Source organism: Triticum urartu, chromosome 2A (genome assembly GCF_056163025.1).
Source record: "Triticum urartu cultivar PI428250 chromosome 2A, HENAU_Tu73, whole genome shotgun sequence".
NCBI lineage: Eukaryota > Viridiplantae > Streptophyta > Magnoliopsida > Poales > Poaceae > Triticum > Triticum urartu.
The window spans coordinates 732,934,331-732,949,737 of NC_141874.1; the positions used below are offsets into that span (position 1 = coordinate 732,934,331).

General features: G+C 43.1%; 1 protein-coding gene across 1 annotated transcript; it reads left to right on the forward strand.

Moving 5' to 3' along the window:
• Positions 1 to 251: 251 nt before the first annotated feature.
• LOC147987341 (pectinesterase inhibitor 8-like) lies at positions 252 to 1,043 on the forward strand. The gene has a single exon (XM_087540309.1). The coding sequence runs from the start codon at positions 344 to 346 to the stop codon at positions 872 to 874; it is 531 nt and encodes a 176-aa protein (XP_087396435.1). The 5' UTR covers positions 252 to 343; the 3' UTR covers positions 875 to 1,043.
• Positions 1,044 to 15,407: the final 14,364 nt, after the last annotated feature.

Here is a 15,407-nt window from a genome sequence, read left to right on the forward strand (position 1 = left end):
AAACCCTTTTATATTATGGAACGGAGGAAGGGAGTAAAAGACATGATAATAAGAAATTGTCCACCGCGGTTGGCTTGGGCCACTCATGTTTACAGTAATCTGGTGTACACATCCGTCGACGGCGGCGCATGTGTCTGTATGGGACCGCACGTAACAAAGCAGGCAAACCTGAGCACGCTGTGCGTCGAGAAGCAAGATGCCGCAGGCGGCCGACAAGCGCACTACAATCAGTCGGCTGAATCGTACGTACCCTTTGCCAAAAGTATCACCAAACAGGGGCCTATATCACCGGCAGTAGCCCGTTCACTTCGAATTTGTGAAACAAAGCTAAGCAGCAACAGCGATGAGGCCATCTACCGCTGCTCACATTCTCACGGCCGCCGTCCTCTTGCTCGGCGGCGTGGGCGCGACACCGGAGACGACGTGCAGGGCGGCCGCGGGCGCCGACAGGCGCGTGGACTACCACTTCTGCGTGTCCAGGCTGAGCCAGCACCACGACAGCCCCGACGCCGACACGTGGGGCCTGGCCAAGGTGGCCGCCGACGTAGGCGTCCTCCTCGCCGGCAACGGCGTCTACGACATCAAGCACATGCTCGCCAAGAAAGCGGCTGGGGGCAAGGTTCGTGCGCCGCTGGAGCGGTGCGAGGCGCTCTACGGCAGGATGGGGTCCGCGTTCGCAGAGGCCTACGACGGGATCGACAGGCGCGACTACGCGGCCGGGAAGGACAAGGCGCGCGAGGCCGCGCCTCTCATGCGCCGGTGCGGTGAGGCCTTTGCCCGGGCCGGCGTCGTCCCGTCGCCGCTGGCGAGGCAGAGCGCGGACGCGGTGCAGATGGCCATCGTCTGCACAGCCATTACCGGCCTCATCCAGTGAACGAGCGGTGTTGCCAGTAATGCTGCTTGCTCGATCGACTGTCGTGTCATGCATATGCACCTACGCTTGCATGTGCGTCAGGCTGATCGTTGGTAGTGCAATGTTCTTCGGTGATGTAGCGATCATTCACTCCAGAAGAGAATAAAATGCGTTTGTATCTCTTTCATCTAATTAATTGAGTCGCTTGTTTCATGAAATCTCAACTGAAAGACAATTCGGGCGCCAGCTGCCACGTACTAGTAGGTGTTAAATATCTCTAGCGGCGCCCCCAACATATGCCCCCCAAGGCCTTTTTCGTTGCCGGCATAGAAATTTCGGCCAAGTCGCGCCCCCAGAAGCCTAATTTTCGCCGGTTCGAACCGATTTTGGCGCCGGCAGACCCAGACCGAACCTGACGCGCTGGGGGGTGCCGGGGGAAACATTTTTGACGTGAAAAGGAGTGGGCCCGTCAAGTCAGCGACTCGCCGCCTTCGTTGTCCTCATCGCCTCTGTTCCCGCGGGAATCGATGCCAAGGCTGCCGCACCGGTCAGCCTTCCAATGATGCCTCACGGGCGGCGCAGTGAAGGCTCGGCGACGCGCATCCCGCTCGATCCCGCCACGCGGCACACGGCGACAGCTCTCCCACTGCCCATCCACGGCTACAAAAAAGCCGTCCTCTCTCGCCGGTGAACGCACAAAGCTCACCACCAACAGCGTCGAGCCCCCCGGCCGCCACAACTCCGACGAATGGCGCCTATGGTGGGGCGTCCCAGGCCGAACCCTCGAAGCCGTCCTCGAGCAAATCGAGGCCGGCATCACACCGCGCCTGGAGTACCCTGTGCCCCTCTCCTTTTCTCGCCGCTGCAGCAGCTCCTGGACATCGCGGCAGCTCCTGGACGCCGCGGCGAATGGAGACGACAATGTCGTCGTCGGGCTCCGACTCTCTGTCCTCCGGCTCGCCGGCGGTTCACCCCGCCAAGTCGGAGCCGCAAGAGACGCCACTTGGGCACCGCACCCGCGGTGGCGCCCTCGTCATCAACAAGGGCGGCCACCCCTCTCCTCGTTCCTACAGCCTCGTCCAGCCGAAGACCGAGCCAGGTTTGCTCCCCGTGAAGAATGAGCACCAGGACATGGCCGCCGCCGACGAGACCGCCCTCAAGTGGGCGAAGGAGGACTACGTCCGCGAGCAGATGGAGTGCCAGAGCAGGGCCTTCGAGGAAATTGCCGTTCGGCGCCGCCGACGCGAGGATGGTGGCGTGGTCGTACTCGACAGCGACGACGAGGATGTTCCCGGGCCGTCCAACCCCCCAGCGCGTCGGCGACACCGGTGAGGGGTGCAGCAGGGACGGCCGCGGCACCCAGCACGACGGCGACGACGACGACTACACCCGTTTCTACAGGCTCCTCGGCATGTAGAAGGCGGGCGACAACGGTGGCTAGGCGTAGTCGTTTTTAGTTTGTGTTTTATGTTTGTTATGAAATATCAATGAAATCGCCTAGTTTGGATGTGTTTTGGTCGATTTTATGTTTTAAAAAAGGGCGTCTGGAGGTGACCTGGGGCGGTGGCTGGGAACCCGACCGGCCCCATGCCCGAGATTATCGCCAGTTCGCCCCCAGGCGGCGATATTTCAAGCGCCTGGGGGCCGAACGGCTGGAGATGCTCTTATGGATAGAGATGGGAACCAGGTGTGTGGGAAAAGAATTCTATGAGACCAGGTCTCACGCGAGACCCATCCTGATGGATGACACGTGTCATTCACAAATTACAAAGCATCTACCCCACCCCCCCTTGAAATCAGGGGGGGGGGGGGAGATTAGATGCTTTGTGATTTGTGAATGCCACGTGTCATCCATCAGAGCGGGTCTCACCTACTAACCGTGAGACCTGGTCTCATATATTTTTTTTCCAGGTGTGTGTAGGGTGTTGGCTGCTCACAATGGACTTACCATATACTCTCTCTGTCCCAAAAAAATTGTCGCTCAATTGTATATATTTAGCACTATACTAGTATCATACATATGATTCTAATGCATGATACTATCTTCACAAGACATAATATCATAGATTGGTATCATGGTGACCTTATTATTGTCATGCATGATACTCCCTCCGTTCAAAAATACTTATGGGCAAAATGAATAAAAATAAATGTATCTAAACTAAAATACGTCTAGATATATCCATTTCCCCGATGAGTATAACATTATTTAATATGATACAATGTCAAATAAATAGGATAATACTAGTATTGTAAAAAAAATACTAGTATTGTGCTAGATATATACCATTTAATATGTATCTGGCGGCCTGTCTCTCAAAGTTGCTTATAGAAATATGATGTGTGTGCATGTGTTTATAGGGTTAGAGTATGTATCTAAGCGTCTATGTCTATCTACACTCTGGCGAGGACAACCACATGTAAAATGCAAGGAAGACAAATTACTGTGGCATGGCACGTCCGGATGCAGAAAATATCACCATGCATGACTAATCACAGGAAAAGTGCTGTAGAATAACTAGACCCAATGACCTGCCTAGTGGACATTTCACTAGGGTACCCATCCAACAATCAAGGAAGAAAGAATGGTAGGATAGACATTACGGCAAGCAAAGGAAAGCCCTTTTCTTGCCAGCGTCAATATCCGCGAGGGAAAGCTACGGCCAGAATATCCCAAGATGCTTTTTATTATTGTATGTATCTAAAGATCTCTTCTTTCTAAATATTGAAATGATACCTATAGCCCATTGGCAGCGAGATGTGGTCTGATGTGATGGAGTTTGTTCTTATCGGATTGATGATTAACCAGTCCTGGAGATTTACATTGACATGGCGATCGTGCATCCTCTTTCGTTAGTTCCATATTGATGAAAAATATCTGCTTACCAGTTGGATATATGTGTTTGAAATTAATTAAATTGTTTGGTTACCAGCAGGATATGGAAATTAACCAGACTCTTTATGAATACAAGAATTCTGCTATTTAAAAAAAAATCAGGACATGAGCTTAAAATCAGTGTGCACCATTCATCTGTAATGGGGTAGTTAAGGCAAAGAGGTAATTACAGCGGTGGTGCTTGAACTTACCATGAACGTTCACTTTAGTGCCTGAACATAAAAAATACATCAAAGTGGTTCTAAAACTTGATTGGTGCATGCAAATACGATGCTAGACACATCTGTAGATGTATAATGTGGTGAGGGCGCCGTATTTGACTGGTGTGGTATGGGTCCACTGTGATGAAATATGACTGCCCACAAAAATATATGATAAAATATGATTATTTGAATACGATAAGTATGTATTACTAGTGGGTCTCTCCTATCAGTCCAGAAGGAAAATTGAAATTGAAAATCATGCTTGACAGGAATCAAACCACCGACCCGCTGGTCTGACGACGCATGCTCTGGCCACTCCGACGAAGAGGCTTCAATGATAAAGATGACCGCTTAGGCCCTGCTTGGTATCGGTGTAAATTTTTACACCGGTATTGATTTTACAGGTGTATTTCATCGGCCACAGTGTGATTTTCATCTGGATAGAAAACGACGGGTGGAGGTCTGTATATTTTACAACGGTATATCCTAGCGAAACGACGTTCCAATCAGGGCCTTATGCTTTATGTACTTCCTACCGATATAGTCTTCTGGTGTTTAAATTGGCTGCAGCCAGTGACTCATTTAACACATGTTAACTTTTTTCTAAAATAATGTTAAATGTCTGTAAATTATAATCCAAATAATAAAATTTAGAATCAAATATTTGTGTGTTATTAATAATTACCTCATGGTATACAGATATTCATGTGTTACTAAAAATTACCTCGTGGTATACAAATATTTGTGTGCATGTATTATTTTAACAAAATCTGTAAACCAGGCCCCATGCGATGCTGCATGTTAATAAATATTTGTGGTACATAAATATTAATCTCATGGCGCACAAATATTAGTCATATTTGTTTCTTCTTTTTGGTATTCGAGTCTAAGAAGTACGAAAATTTTATGACTACCAAAAACTTTTAATTTTTTCATTTGAATAGTTTATTTAGTTATATACTCCAGTTAATTGTTTTTTGGTACTGAAAAAATAGACTATAATTCGCCAAATCCTATTCGGCGCCTACAGGCTAGTTTTTTTTTTAGCAAATACAGGCTAGTTGGTACGGGGCGCACACCCCTCATGTACGCCTGATTTTATAGCGGGCCGGCCCATCCCACTTCGTTCTGCCTTATTATTCTGTTTCTATAAACTGCAAAATTGTCTCAAAAAAAAAAACTGGAAAAAAGCGTGCGAACTATGATTCGAAACCGCAATGTCTCCTTACGAGTAAGACGACGTAACCACCAAACCAACGAACCTGGTGTGTATGCACAGCGGGTTGTTTAGCCTTTTTGTTTCTCTTCTTCTTTCTTCGTTTTTTTTCCTGTTCCTTTTTTTCTTTGCTGTTCCCTTTTCAAATTCGTGGATAAAAAATGCGAAAGAAACTAGTGAACTTTTTCCTTGAAAGTAGATGAACTTTTCCCTTTTTCCAAATATTCTTTTTCAAATTCAAGAAATTTTCTTTTACCTCATTTTTTTTTTCTGCAAAATGGATGAACATTTTTTAAAAAAATTCAATGAAAAAGTTGCACTTGTACATCTGCTACAACCTTCAGCTTTCTCTAGACAAGAGGCTACAGCTGAATCATTGCCATCGACGAAGGCCATCCAGGGGGGGGGGGGGGGGGGTGGCGCCTCCTCTGAGATGCTTCGTCACTACCGCAGAGCGTCATGGCTTTGCCGCCAAGACGACCGTCGGGTACCCATTGTCGCAGCTACTTGTAGGACTTCCAGGGAATCTTTCAGTCCATGGTTGGCTGGTTGCCATCGTAGGAGCCCTCCGGGGTTGGGATTTGATTCGGGAGCCGACGCGAGGAATTTGGCAAGGAAGATCTGGGAAAGGACGCACGACTCGAGGCCTTGGGTTGGGATCTTGGATCACAAGCTTTAGGGGGGTAAATATTTACAAAGAGGGCAGGTAAATGTAAATATTTGCTTGATTGCACGTGAGACATTGGATTTAAATCGTGGGGCTGAAAACGAAGGGATACGGGGCTAGACGACACACCTCGGATTCACAGGATATGTTGCATATATGTAGACAAACACTAGTAGGTAGGTATAGATATAGATAGATATAAAGATAAAGATAAAGATAAAAATAGGCACAATCACTCTACGACTGACTTCCTGTGGGGCGCTTGTGCCTGCCTGGACGTGGCATATGCCTATGGAAACCAATGCATCCATTGAACATTGAATAACCTTAAATTGAATGATTAACTTCATGCACGCAACTTAACTTATTGAGTAATTGTTTAATCTTGCAGTCACGACTTCAACGTGAGTTTAGTAGTCATGTACAAAAAAGGGACATTTTTTCAACCTGATGATATTGGATATTAGGTAGGATTTTTCATGGCTTGATGCAGCCGTAGGCACTACCAATATATATAACGGGTGTTGGAGGACTACAACAAAACCGACATTGAATATGGTTTCTTTGTTAAACATGGCTTTGTTATTAACAAATAAATGATCCATCGTCATCACAAGGTCAGCATGTTTGGCCACCGTTTCTGCGTGCGGCTGTAAAATAAGAGGATGTAGGACATTTCTAGAAGTTCTTGACGACAGCCGTGTCCACTGCCAATATATAAAATAGGTGCTGAAGGACTACAACAAAACCAACATTGACTGTGGTTTTCTTGTGAAACAGCCCCTATTATTAACAATAAACGATCCATCACCATCACAAGGTTCACAAGGTCACCGTGTTTGGCCATCTTTTCTTCGTGCGCCTGCAAAATTAGAGGATGTGGGACATCTATTTTCTACATGATGATATTGGACATTAGGTAGGACTTTTGATGGGTTGATGCACAAATTCTTGATGACAACCGTGACCACTACCAATATAGAAAACAAGTGCCGGAGGACTACAACAAACCAACATCAATTGCGGTTTTCTTGTTAAATACGACTGTAATTAACAATAAACGATCCATCGTCGTCACAAGGTCACCATGTTTGGCGATCGTTTCTGCGTGCGCCTGCAAATCAGAGCCTATAAGATATTTTTAGAACTTCTTGTCGGCAGCCGTAGCCACTACCAATATATAAAATTGGTGCTGGAGGACTAGCTACAACAAAACAAACATTGACTATGTTTTTTTTGTTAAACACGGCTCTATTATTAACAACAAACGATCCATCGCCATCACATGGTCACCATGCTTGGCCACCGTTTCTGCGTGTGCCTGCAAAATTAGAGGTTGTATGACTTTTTTTTCTACATGATGATATTGGGCATTAGGTAGGAATTTTGATGGGCTGATACACAAGTTCTTGACGGCAGCCGTGGCCACTACAAATATATAAAACATGTCCTGGAGGACTACAACAAAACCAATACTGACCGTGATTTTCTTATTAAACACATATCTCTTATTAACAATAAACGATCCATCGCCATCACAAGGTCACCATCTTTGGCCATAGTTTCTTCGTGCACCTGCAAAATCATAGGCTATTGGGCATTTTTAGAATTTCTTGTCGGCAGCCGTGGCCACTGCCAATATATAAAACTGGTGCTGGAGGACTACAACAAAACCAACATTGACTGTGTTTTCCTTGTTAAACACAACTATGTTATTAACAATAAACGATCCATCGCCTTCACAAGGTCACCATGTTTGGCCACCGTTTCTGCGTGCACCTGCAAAATCAGACGCTATAGGATTTTTTGCTACATGATGATATTGGACATTAGGTAGGACTTTTGATGGGTTGATGCACAATTTCTTGATGGCAGCAGTGGCCACCACCAATATATAAAACAGGTGTTGGGGTACTACAACAAAACAAACATCGACTGTTGTTTTCATGTTAAACAGGGCTCTGTTATTAAAAATAAATGATCCATCGCCATCACATGGTCGCCATTTTTTGCCACCATTTCATGTGCACCTGCAAAATCAGAGGTTATAGGACATTTTTTCGACGTGATGATATTAGACATTAGGGATTTTGATGGATTGATGTAGAAATTCTTGATGGCAGCGGTGGCCACTACCAATCAAAGAGGTGCCGGTGGACTGTAAAAATTCATCATTGCCAATGGTTTCCTTGTTAAACACGTCTCTGTTATTAATGGTAAATGATCCATCGTCATCGCGAGTTCACCATGTTTGGCCATCGTTTCTGCGCGTGCCTACATATGTTGTCGGACATTTTTTTTCTATAACATGATATTAGGAATTAGGACTTTTGATGGGTTGATGCATAAATTCTTGACGGCAGGCGTGGCCACTACCAATAAAAGAGGTGCTAGAAGACTACAACAAAATCAACATTGTCAGTGGTTTCCTTGTTAAACATGGCTATGTTATTAACAATAAATGATCCATCGCCATCACAAGGTCACCATGTTTGGCCACAGTTTCTGTGTGTGCCTGCAAAATCAGATGCTATAGTACTTTTCTTCTCCAAGATGATATTAGACATTAGGATTTTTGATGGGTTGATGCAGAAATTCTTGACGGAATCTGTGGCTACTACCAATAAAACTGGTGCTGGAGGACAACAACAAAATCAACATTGCTAGTGGTTTTATTGTTAAACACGGCTCTGTTATTAACAATAAATGATCCATTGCCATCACATGTTCACCATTTTTGGCTATTGTTTTAGCGTGCGCCTGCAAAATCAGATGTTGTAGGACATTTTTTCTACTTGATGACACTGAATATTAGGACTTTTGGTGGGTTGATTTAGAAATTCTTGAAGGCAGCCGTGGCCACGACCAATGAAACAGGTGTAGGAGGACTACAACAAAATCAACATTGCCAGTGGTTTCCTATAATGGCAGCAACATCCTGATATATGGACGGGTTGGCCTGCCTAGGTGAGGCAGCATATGGCAGGGGCCCACCGCTATTGTTCTTCTGATGTTCCAAATAAATTTCAAGCGTGGCCAAACTTCATAATGAAGTTAAGGTTCAAAATAGAGCAAGCCCATCAATAGGTCCCTAAACACAAGTTACACACACTTGATTTTCTAAATTATTTTTTAGTTGATTCGATATGTTTCAATGTTTTTTACTTACTTTCCCCCAACTACTATAAATCCTTTAAGATTAAACCATGCGTTTACTTATGCATGCCTCAAATTTTACATGATTTTAATTTGGATTTGATTTGGTATTTATTAAAGCTAATATGTTCCTTGTATTTTCGAAACTTTGGATATCATCTTAATATACGTCTGTTGGCGGTGATGCGCTTCCCCATCCCTGGCAATGGGTACCCATTACCCGCATACCATGTGGGTAAAAACCATATTAGAGTAAGGGTATGGGACAAAAAGTTACCCATGGGTATGTCATTAGGAAAATCTGAAACCCATCGGGTAGAGAGGGTACGGGTATTGGATTGTATAACCCATACAACATACCCATGTACCCATATAAAATCTATATGAACTCAAAATTATCTCTACAATCTACACTCTGTCGTGAATTTGTGAACTCAAAATGAATGATTGTGTTGTTGTTTATGACTATGTGATGTTGTTTTCATTTGTTGTTGTTTATGAGAAAGTGATGTTGTTTATTAAATATATTGTTGTTTATGATGTCTTGTTGAGTATAAGTATTTGTTGTCATTACAATCTATTGTTGTAAATAATGATTATATGTTGTTCTTATTGATACCCACAAGTATAGGGGATCGTGACAGTCTTCGAGGTAGTATTTCACCCAAATTTATTGATTCGACACAAGGGAGCCGAACAATATTTATGTGTCTTAGCAGTTGAGTTGTCAATTCAACCACACCTGGGAAATTATATTTATGCAGCAAAGTATTTAGTAGGATGCTACCTCTTGAGCTTGCGTTGGTTTTTCGGAGAGGGTGATGCAGCAAAGGTATCAATCCAGTAGGAGACAACGCGCAAGCCACCGAATACCTGCACAAACAAACACCAATTTGCACCCAACGCGATAAAGGGGTTGTCAATCCCTTCACGGTTATTTGCAAAGTGAGACCTGATAGAGATGGATAAACGGTAAAGTAATATTTTTTGGTATTTTTGGTTTGTGGAACGGAAAGTAAAAGATTGCAAAATAGTAGATCAGAAACTTATATGATGGAAAATAGACCCTGGGGCCATAGGTTTCACTAGAGGCTTCTCTCAAAATAGAAATTATTACGGTGGATGAACAAATTACTGCCGAGCAATTGATAGAAAAGCGCAAAGTTATGATGATATCTAAGGCAATGATCATGAATATAGGCATCACGTCTGTGTCAAAAAGACCAAAACGATTCTGCATCTACTACTATTACTCCACACATCGACCGCTATCCAGCATGCATCTAGAGTATTAAGTTCATAAGAACATAGTAATGCATTAGGCAAGATGACATGATGTAGAGGAATTAACTCAAACAATATGATGAAAACCCCATCTTTTTATCCTCGATGGCAACAATACAATATGTGTCGGTTTCCCTTCTGTCACTAGGATCGAGCACCGCAAGATTGAACCCAAAGCTAAGCACTTCTCCCATTGCAAGAAAAACCAATCTAGTTGGCTAAACCAAATCGATAGTTCGAAGAGAGTTGCAAAGATATCAAATCATGCATATAAGAATTCAGAGAAGATTCAAATAATTCATAGATAAGCTGATCATAAATCCACAATTCATCGGATCTCGGCAAACACACCGCAAAAGAGTAGTACATCGAATAGATATCCAAGAACATCGAGGAGAACTTTCTATTGAGAATCAAAGAGAGAGAAGAAGCCATCTAGCTACTAGCTATGGACCCGTAGGTCTGTGGTAAACTACTCACGCTTCATCGGAGAGGCAATGGTGTTGATGTAGAAGCCCTCCGTGATTGAATCCCCCTCTGACAGGATGACGGAAAAGGCTCTTAGATGGGATCTCACGGGTATAGAAGGTTGCGGCGGTGGAAAAGTGGTTTCGTGGATCCCCCCGAAGGTTTTGGGATATTTGAGAATATATAGGCGAAAGAAATAGGTCGGTGGAGTCATGAGGGGCCCACAAGGGTGGGGGCGCGCCCTACCCCCTGGGCGCGCCCTCCGACCTTGTGGCTGATACGTCCATTTTGCATCATGCTTTGATATTGATATTTATTGCATTATGGGCTGTTATTACACATTATGTCACAATACTTATGCCTTTTCTCTCTTATTTTACAAGGTTTACATGAAGAGGGAGAATGCCGGCAGCTGGAATTCTAGGCTGGAAAAGGAGCAAATATTATAGACCTATTCTGCACAACTCCAAAAGTCCTGAAACTCCATGGAAGTCAGTTTTGGAATTAATAAAAAATACTGAGCGAAGAAAATACTAGAGGGGGCCCATACCCTGGCCACGAGGGTGGGGGGCACGCCCTACCCCCCTGGGCACGCCCCCCTGCCTCATGGGCCCCTTGACAGACCTCCGATGTCCATCTTCTGCTATATGAAGTCTTTTATCCTGGAAAAAAGCAGAAGCTAGATTTCGGGAAGAAACTCCGCTCCCACGAGGAGGAACCTTGGTGGAACCAATCTAGGGCTCCGGCAGAGCTGTTCTGCCGGGGACACTTCCCTCCGGGAGGGGGAAATCATCACCATCGTCATCACCAACGATCCTCTCATCGGGAGGGGGTCAATCTCCATCAACATCTTCACCAGCACCATCTCCTCTCAAACCCTAGTTCATCTCTTGTATCCAATCTTTGTTTCAAAACCTCAGATTGGTACCTGTGGGTTGCTAGTAGTGTAGATTACTCCTTGTAGTTGATGCTAGATGGTTTATTCGGTGGAAGATTGTATGTTCAGATCCTTAATGCATATTAATACCCCTCTGATTATGAACATGAATATGAATTGTGAGTAGTTACGTTGTTCCCGAGGACATGGGAGAAGTCTTGCTATTAGTAGTCATGTGAATTTGGTATTCGTTTGATATTTTGATGAGATGTATGTTGTCTCTCCTCTAGTGGTGTTATGTGAACATCGACTACATGACACTTCACCATTGTTTGGGCCTAGAGGAAGGCATTGGGAAGTAATAAGTAGATGATGGGTTGCTAGAGTGACAGAAGCTCAAACCCTAGTTTATGCGTTGCTTCGTAAGGGGCTGATTTGGATCCATATGTTTCATGCTATGGTTAGGTTCAACTTAATACTTCTTTTGTAGTTGTGGATGCTTGCAATAGGAGTTAATCATAAGTGGGATGCTTGTCCAAGTAAGGACAGCGCCCAAGCACCGGTCCACCCACATATCAAATTATCAAAGTACCGAACGCGAATCATATGAGCATGATGAAAACTAGCTTGACGATAATTCCCATGTGTCCTCGCGAGCGTTTTCCTTCATATAAGAATGTGTCTAGGCTTGTCCTTTGCTACAAAAAGGATTGGGCCACCTTGCTGCACCTTATTTCCGTCACGAATTATCTTATCACAAAACTATCTGTTACCGATAATTTCAGTGCTTGCAGAGAATACCTTGCTGAAAACCGCTTGTCATTTCCTTCTGCTCCTCGTTGGGTTCGACACTCTTACTTATCGAAAGGACTACGATAGATTCCCCACACTTCTGGGTCATCAAGACTCTTTTCTGGCGCCGTTGACGGTGAGTGAAGCGCCTTTGGTAAGTGGAAATTGGTAAGGAAAAATTTATATAGTGTGCTTAAATTTACTGTCACTTGTTACTATGGAAAGTAATCCTTTGAGGGGCTTGTTCGGGGTATCTTCACCCCGACCAGTAGAGCAAATAGTTTCTCCTCAACCTACTGAACCTACTGAAAATGTTTACTTTGAAATTCCTTCGGGTATGATAGAGAAACTGCTGGCTAATCCTTTCATGGGTGATGGAACATTGCATCCCGATTTACACCTAATCTATGTGGATGAAGTTTGTGGATTATTTAAGCTTGCAGGTATGCCCGATGATGTTATCAAGAAGAAGGTCTTCCCTTTATCTTTGAAGGGAGAGGCATTGACATGGTATAGGCTATGTGATGATATGGGATCATGGAACTACAAACGATTGAAATTGGAATTTCATCAGAAGTTTTATCCTATGCATCTTGTTCATCGTGATCGTAATTATATATATAATTTTTGGCCTCGCGAAGGAGAAAGCATCGCTCAAGCTTGGGGGAGGCTTAAGTCAATGTTATATTCATGCCCCAATCATGAGCTCTCAAGAGAAATGATTATTCAAAAGTTTTATGCTCGGCTTTCTGACAATAATCGCTCCATGCTCGATACTTCATGTACTGGTTCTTTTATGATGAAGACTATTGAATTCAAATGGGATTTATTGGAAAGAATCAAATGCAACTCTGAAGATTGGGATCTCGATGAAGGTAAGGAGTCAGGTATAACACCTAAGTTTGATTGTGTTAAATCTTTTATGGATACTAATGTTTTCCGTAAGTTTAGCACTAAATATGGACTTGACTCTGAGATAGTAGCTTCTTTCTGTGAATCATTTGCTACTCATGTTGATCTTCCTAAGGAGAAGTGGTTTAAATATCATCCTCCCATAGAAGTAAAAGTAGTTGAACCTATTAAAGTTGAAGAAAAGACTATCACTTATAGTGATCCTATTGTTCCTACTACTTACGTTGAGAAACCACCTTTCCCTGTTAGAATAAAGGATCATGCTAAAGCTTCAACTGTTGTCAACGAAAGTAATATTAGGACACCTAAAACCCCTGAGAAAATTAAAGTTAACCTAATATTGCTATGGTTAAAGATCTCTTGGCTGATAATATTGATGGGCATGTAATTTACTTCTGTGATGAAGCTGCTAGAATTGCTAAAACTGGTGCTAAAGATAAACATAGACATGTTGTAGGCATGCCCATTATTTCTGTTAAAATAGGAGATCACTGTTATCATGGCTTATGTGATATGGGTGCTAGTGCTAGTGCAATACCTCATTCTTTATACGAAGAAATTATGCATGATATTGCAGCCGCTGAGTTAGAAGATATTGATGTTACAATTAAGCTTGCCAACAGGGATACTATATCACCTATTGGGATTGTTAGAGACGTTGAAGTCTTGTGTGGGAAGGTTAAATATCCAGCTGATTTTCTTGTTCCTGGATCCCCGCAAGATAGCTTTTGTCCCATTATATTTGGTAGACCCTTCTTGAACACTGTTAATGCTAGGATAGACTACGAAAAGGATATTGTTTCTATTGGTCTGGGTGATATGTCTCATGAGTTTAACTTTGCTAAATTTCGTAGACAACCCCGTGATGAGGAATTTCCTAGTCGAGATGAAATTATTGGTCTTGCTTCTATTGCTGTGCCTCCTAATGATCCTTTAGAACAATATTTGCTTGACCATAAAAATGATATGTTTATAAATGAAAGGAGGGAAATAGATGAAGTATTCTTTAAACAGGGACACATTCTTAAACACAACTTGCCTGTCGAAATCCTAGGGGATCCTCCTCCAACCAAGGGTGATCCCGTGTTTGAGCTTAAACCATTACCTGATACTCTCAAATATGCTTATCTTGATGAAAAGAAGATATATTCTATTATTATTAGTGTTAGCCTTTCAGAGAAGGAGGAAGAGAAATTATTGAAAACTCTGAAGAAGCACAGTGCTGCTATTGGATATACTCTTGATGATCTTAAGGACATTAGTCCCACTCTATGTCAACACAAGATAAATTTGGAGAAAGACGCCAAACCAGTTATTGATCACCAACGACGGCTAAATCCTAAGATGAAAGAAGTGGTAAGAAAGGAAATATTAAAGCTTCTCGAGGCAGGTATAATTTATCCCGTAGCTGATAGTCAGTGGGTAAGTCCCGTCCATTGTGTCCCTAAGAAGGGAGGTAGTACTGTCGTTCCTAATGATAAAGATGAATTGATCCCGCAAAGAATTATTACATGTTATAGGATGGTAATTGATTTATGAAAATTAAATAAAGCTACTAAAAAAGATCATTACCATTTGCCTTTTATTGATCAAATGCTAGAAAGATTATCCAAACATACACATTTTTGCTTTCTAGATGGCTATTCTGGTTTCTCTCAAATACCTGTGTGAGCGGAGGATCAAGAAAATACCACTTTTACTTGCCCTTTCGTACTTTTGCTTATAGACGTATGCCTTTTGGTTTATGTAATGCACCTGCTACCTTTCAACGATGCATGATGGCTATATTCTCTGATTTTTGTGAAAAGATTTGTGAGGTTTTCATGGATGATTTCTCCGTTTATGGATCCTCTTTTGATGATTGCTTGAGCAACCTAGATCGAGTTTTGCAGAAATGTGAAGAAACTAATCTTGTCTTGAATTGGGAAAAGTGCCACTTTATGGTTAATGAAGGTATTGTCTCGGGGCATAAAATTTCTGAAAGAGGTATTAAAGTTGATAAAGCTAAAGTTGATGCTATTGAAAAGATGTCGTGTCCTAAGGACATCAAAGGTATAAGAAGTTTCCTTGGTCATGCCGGTTT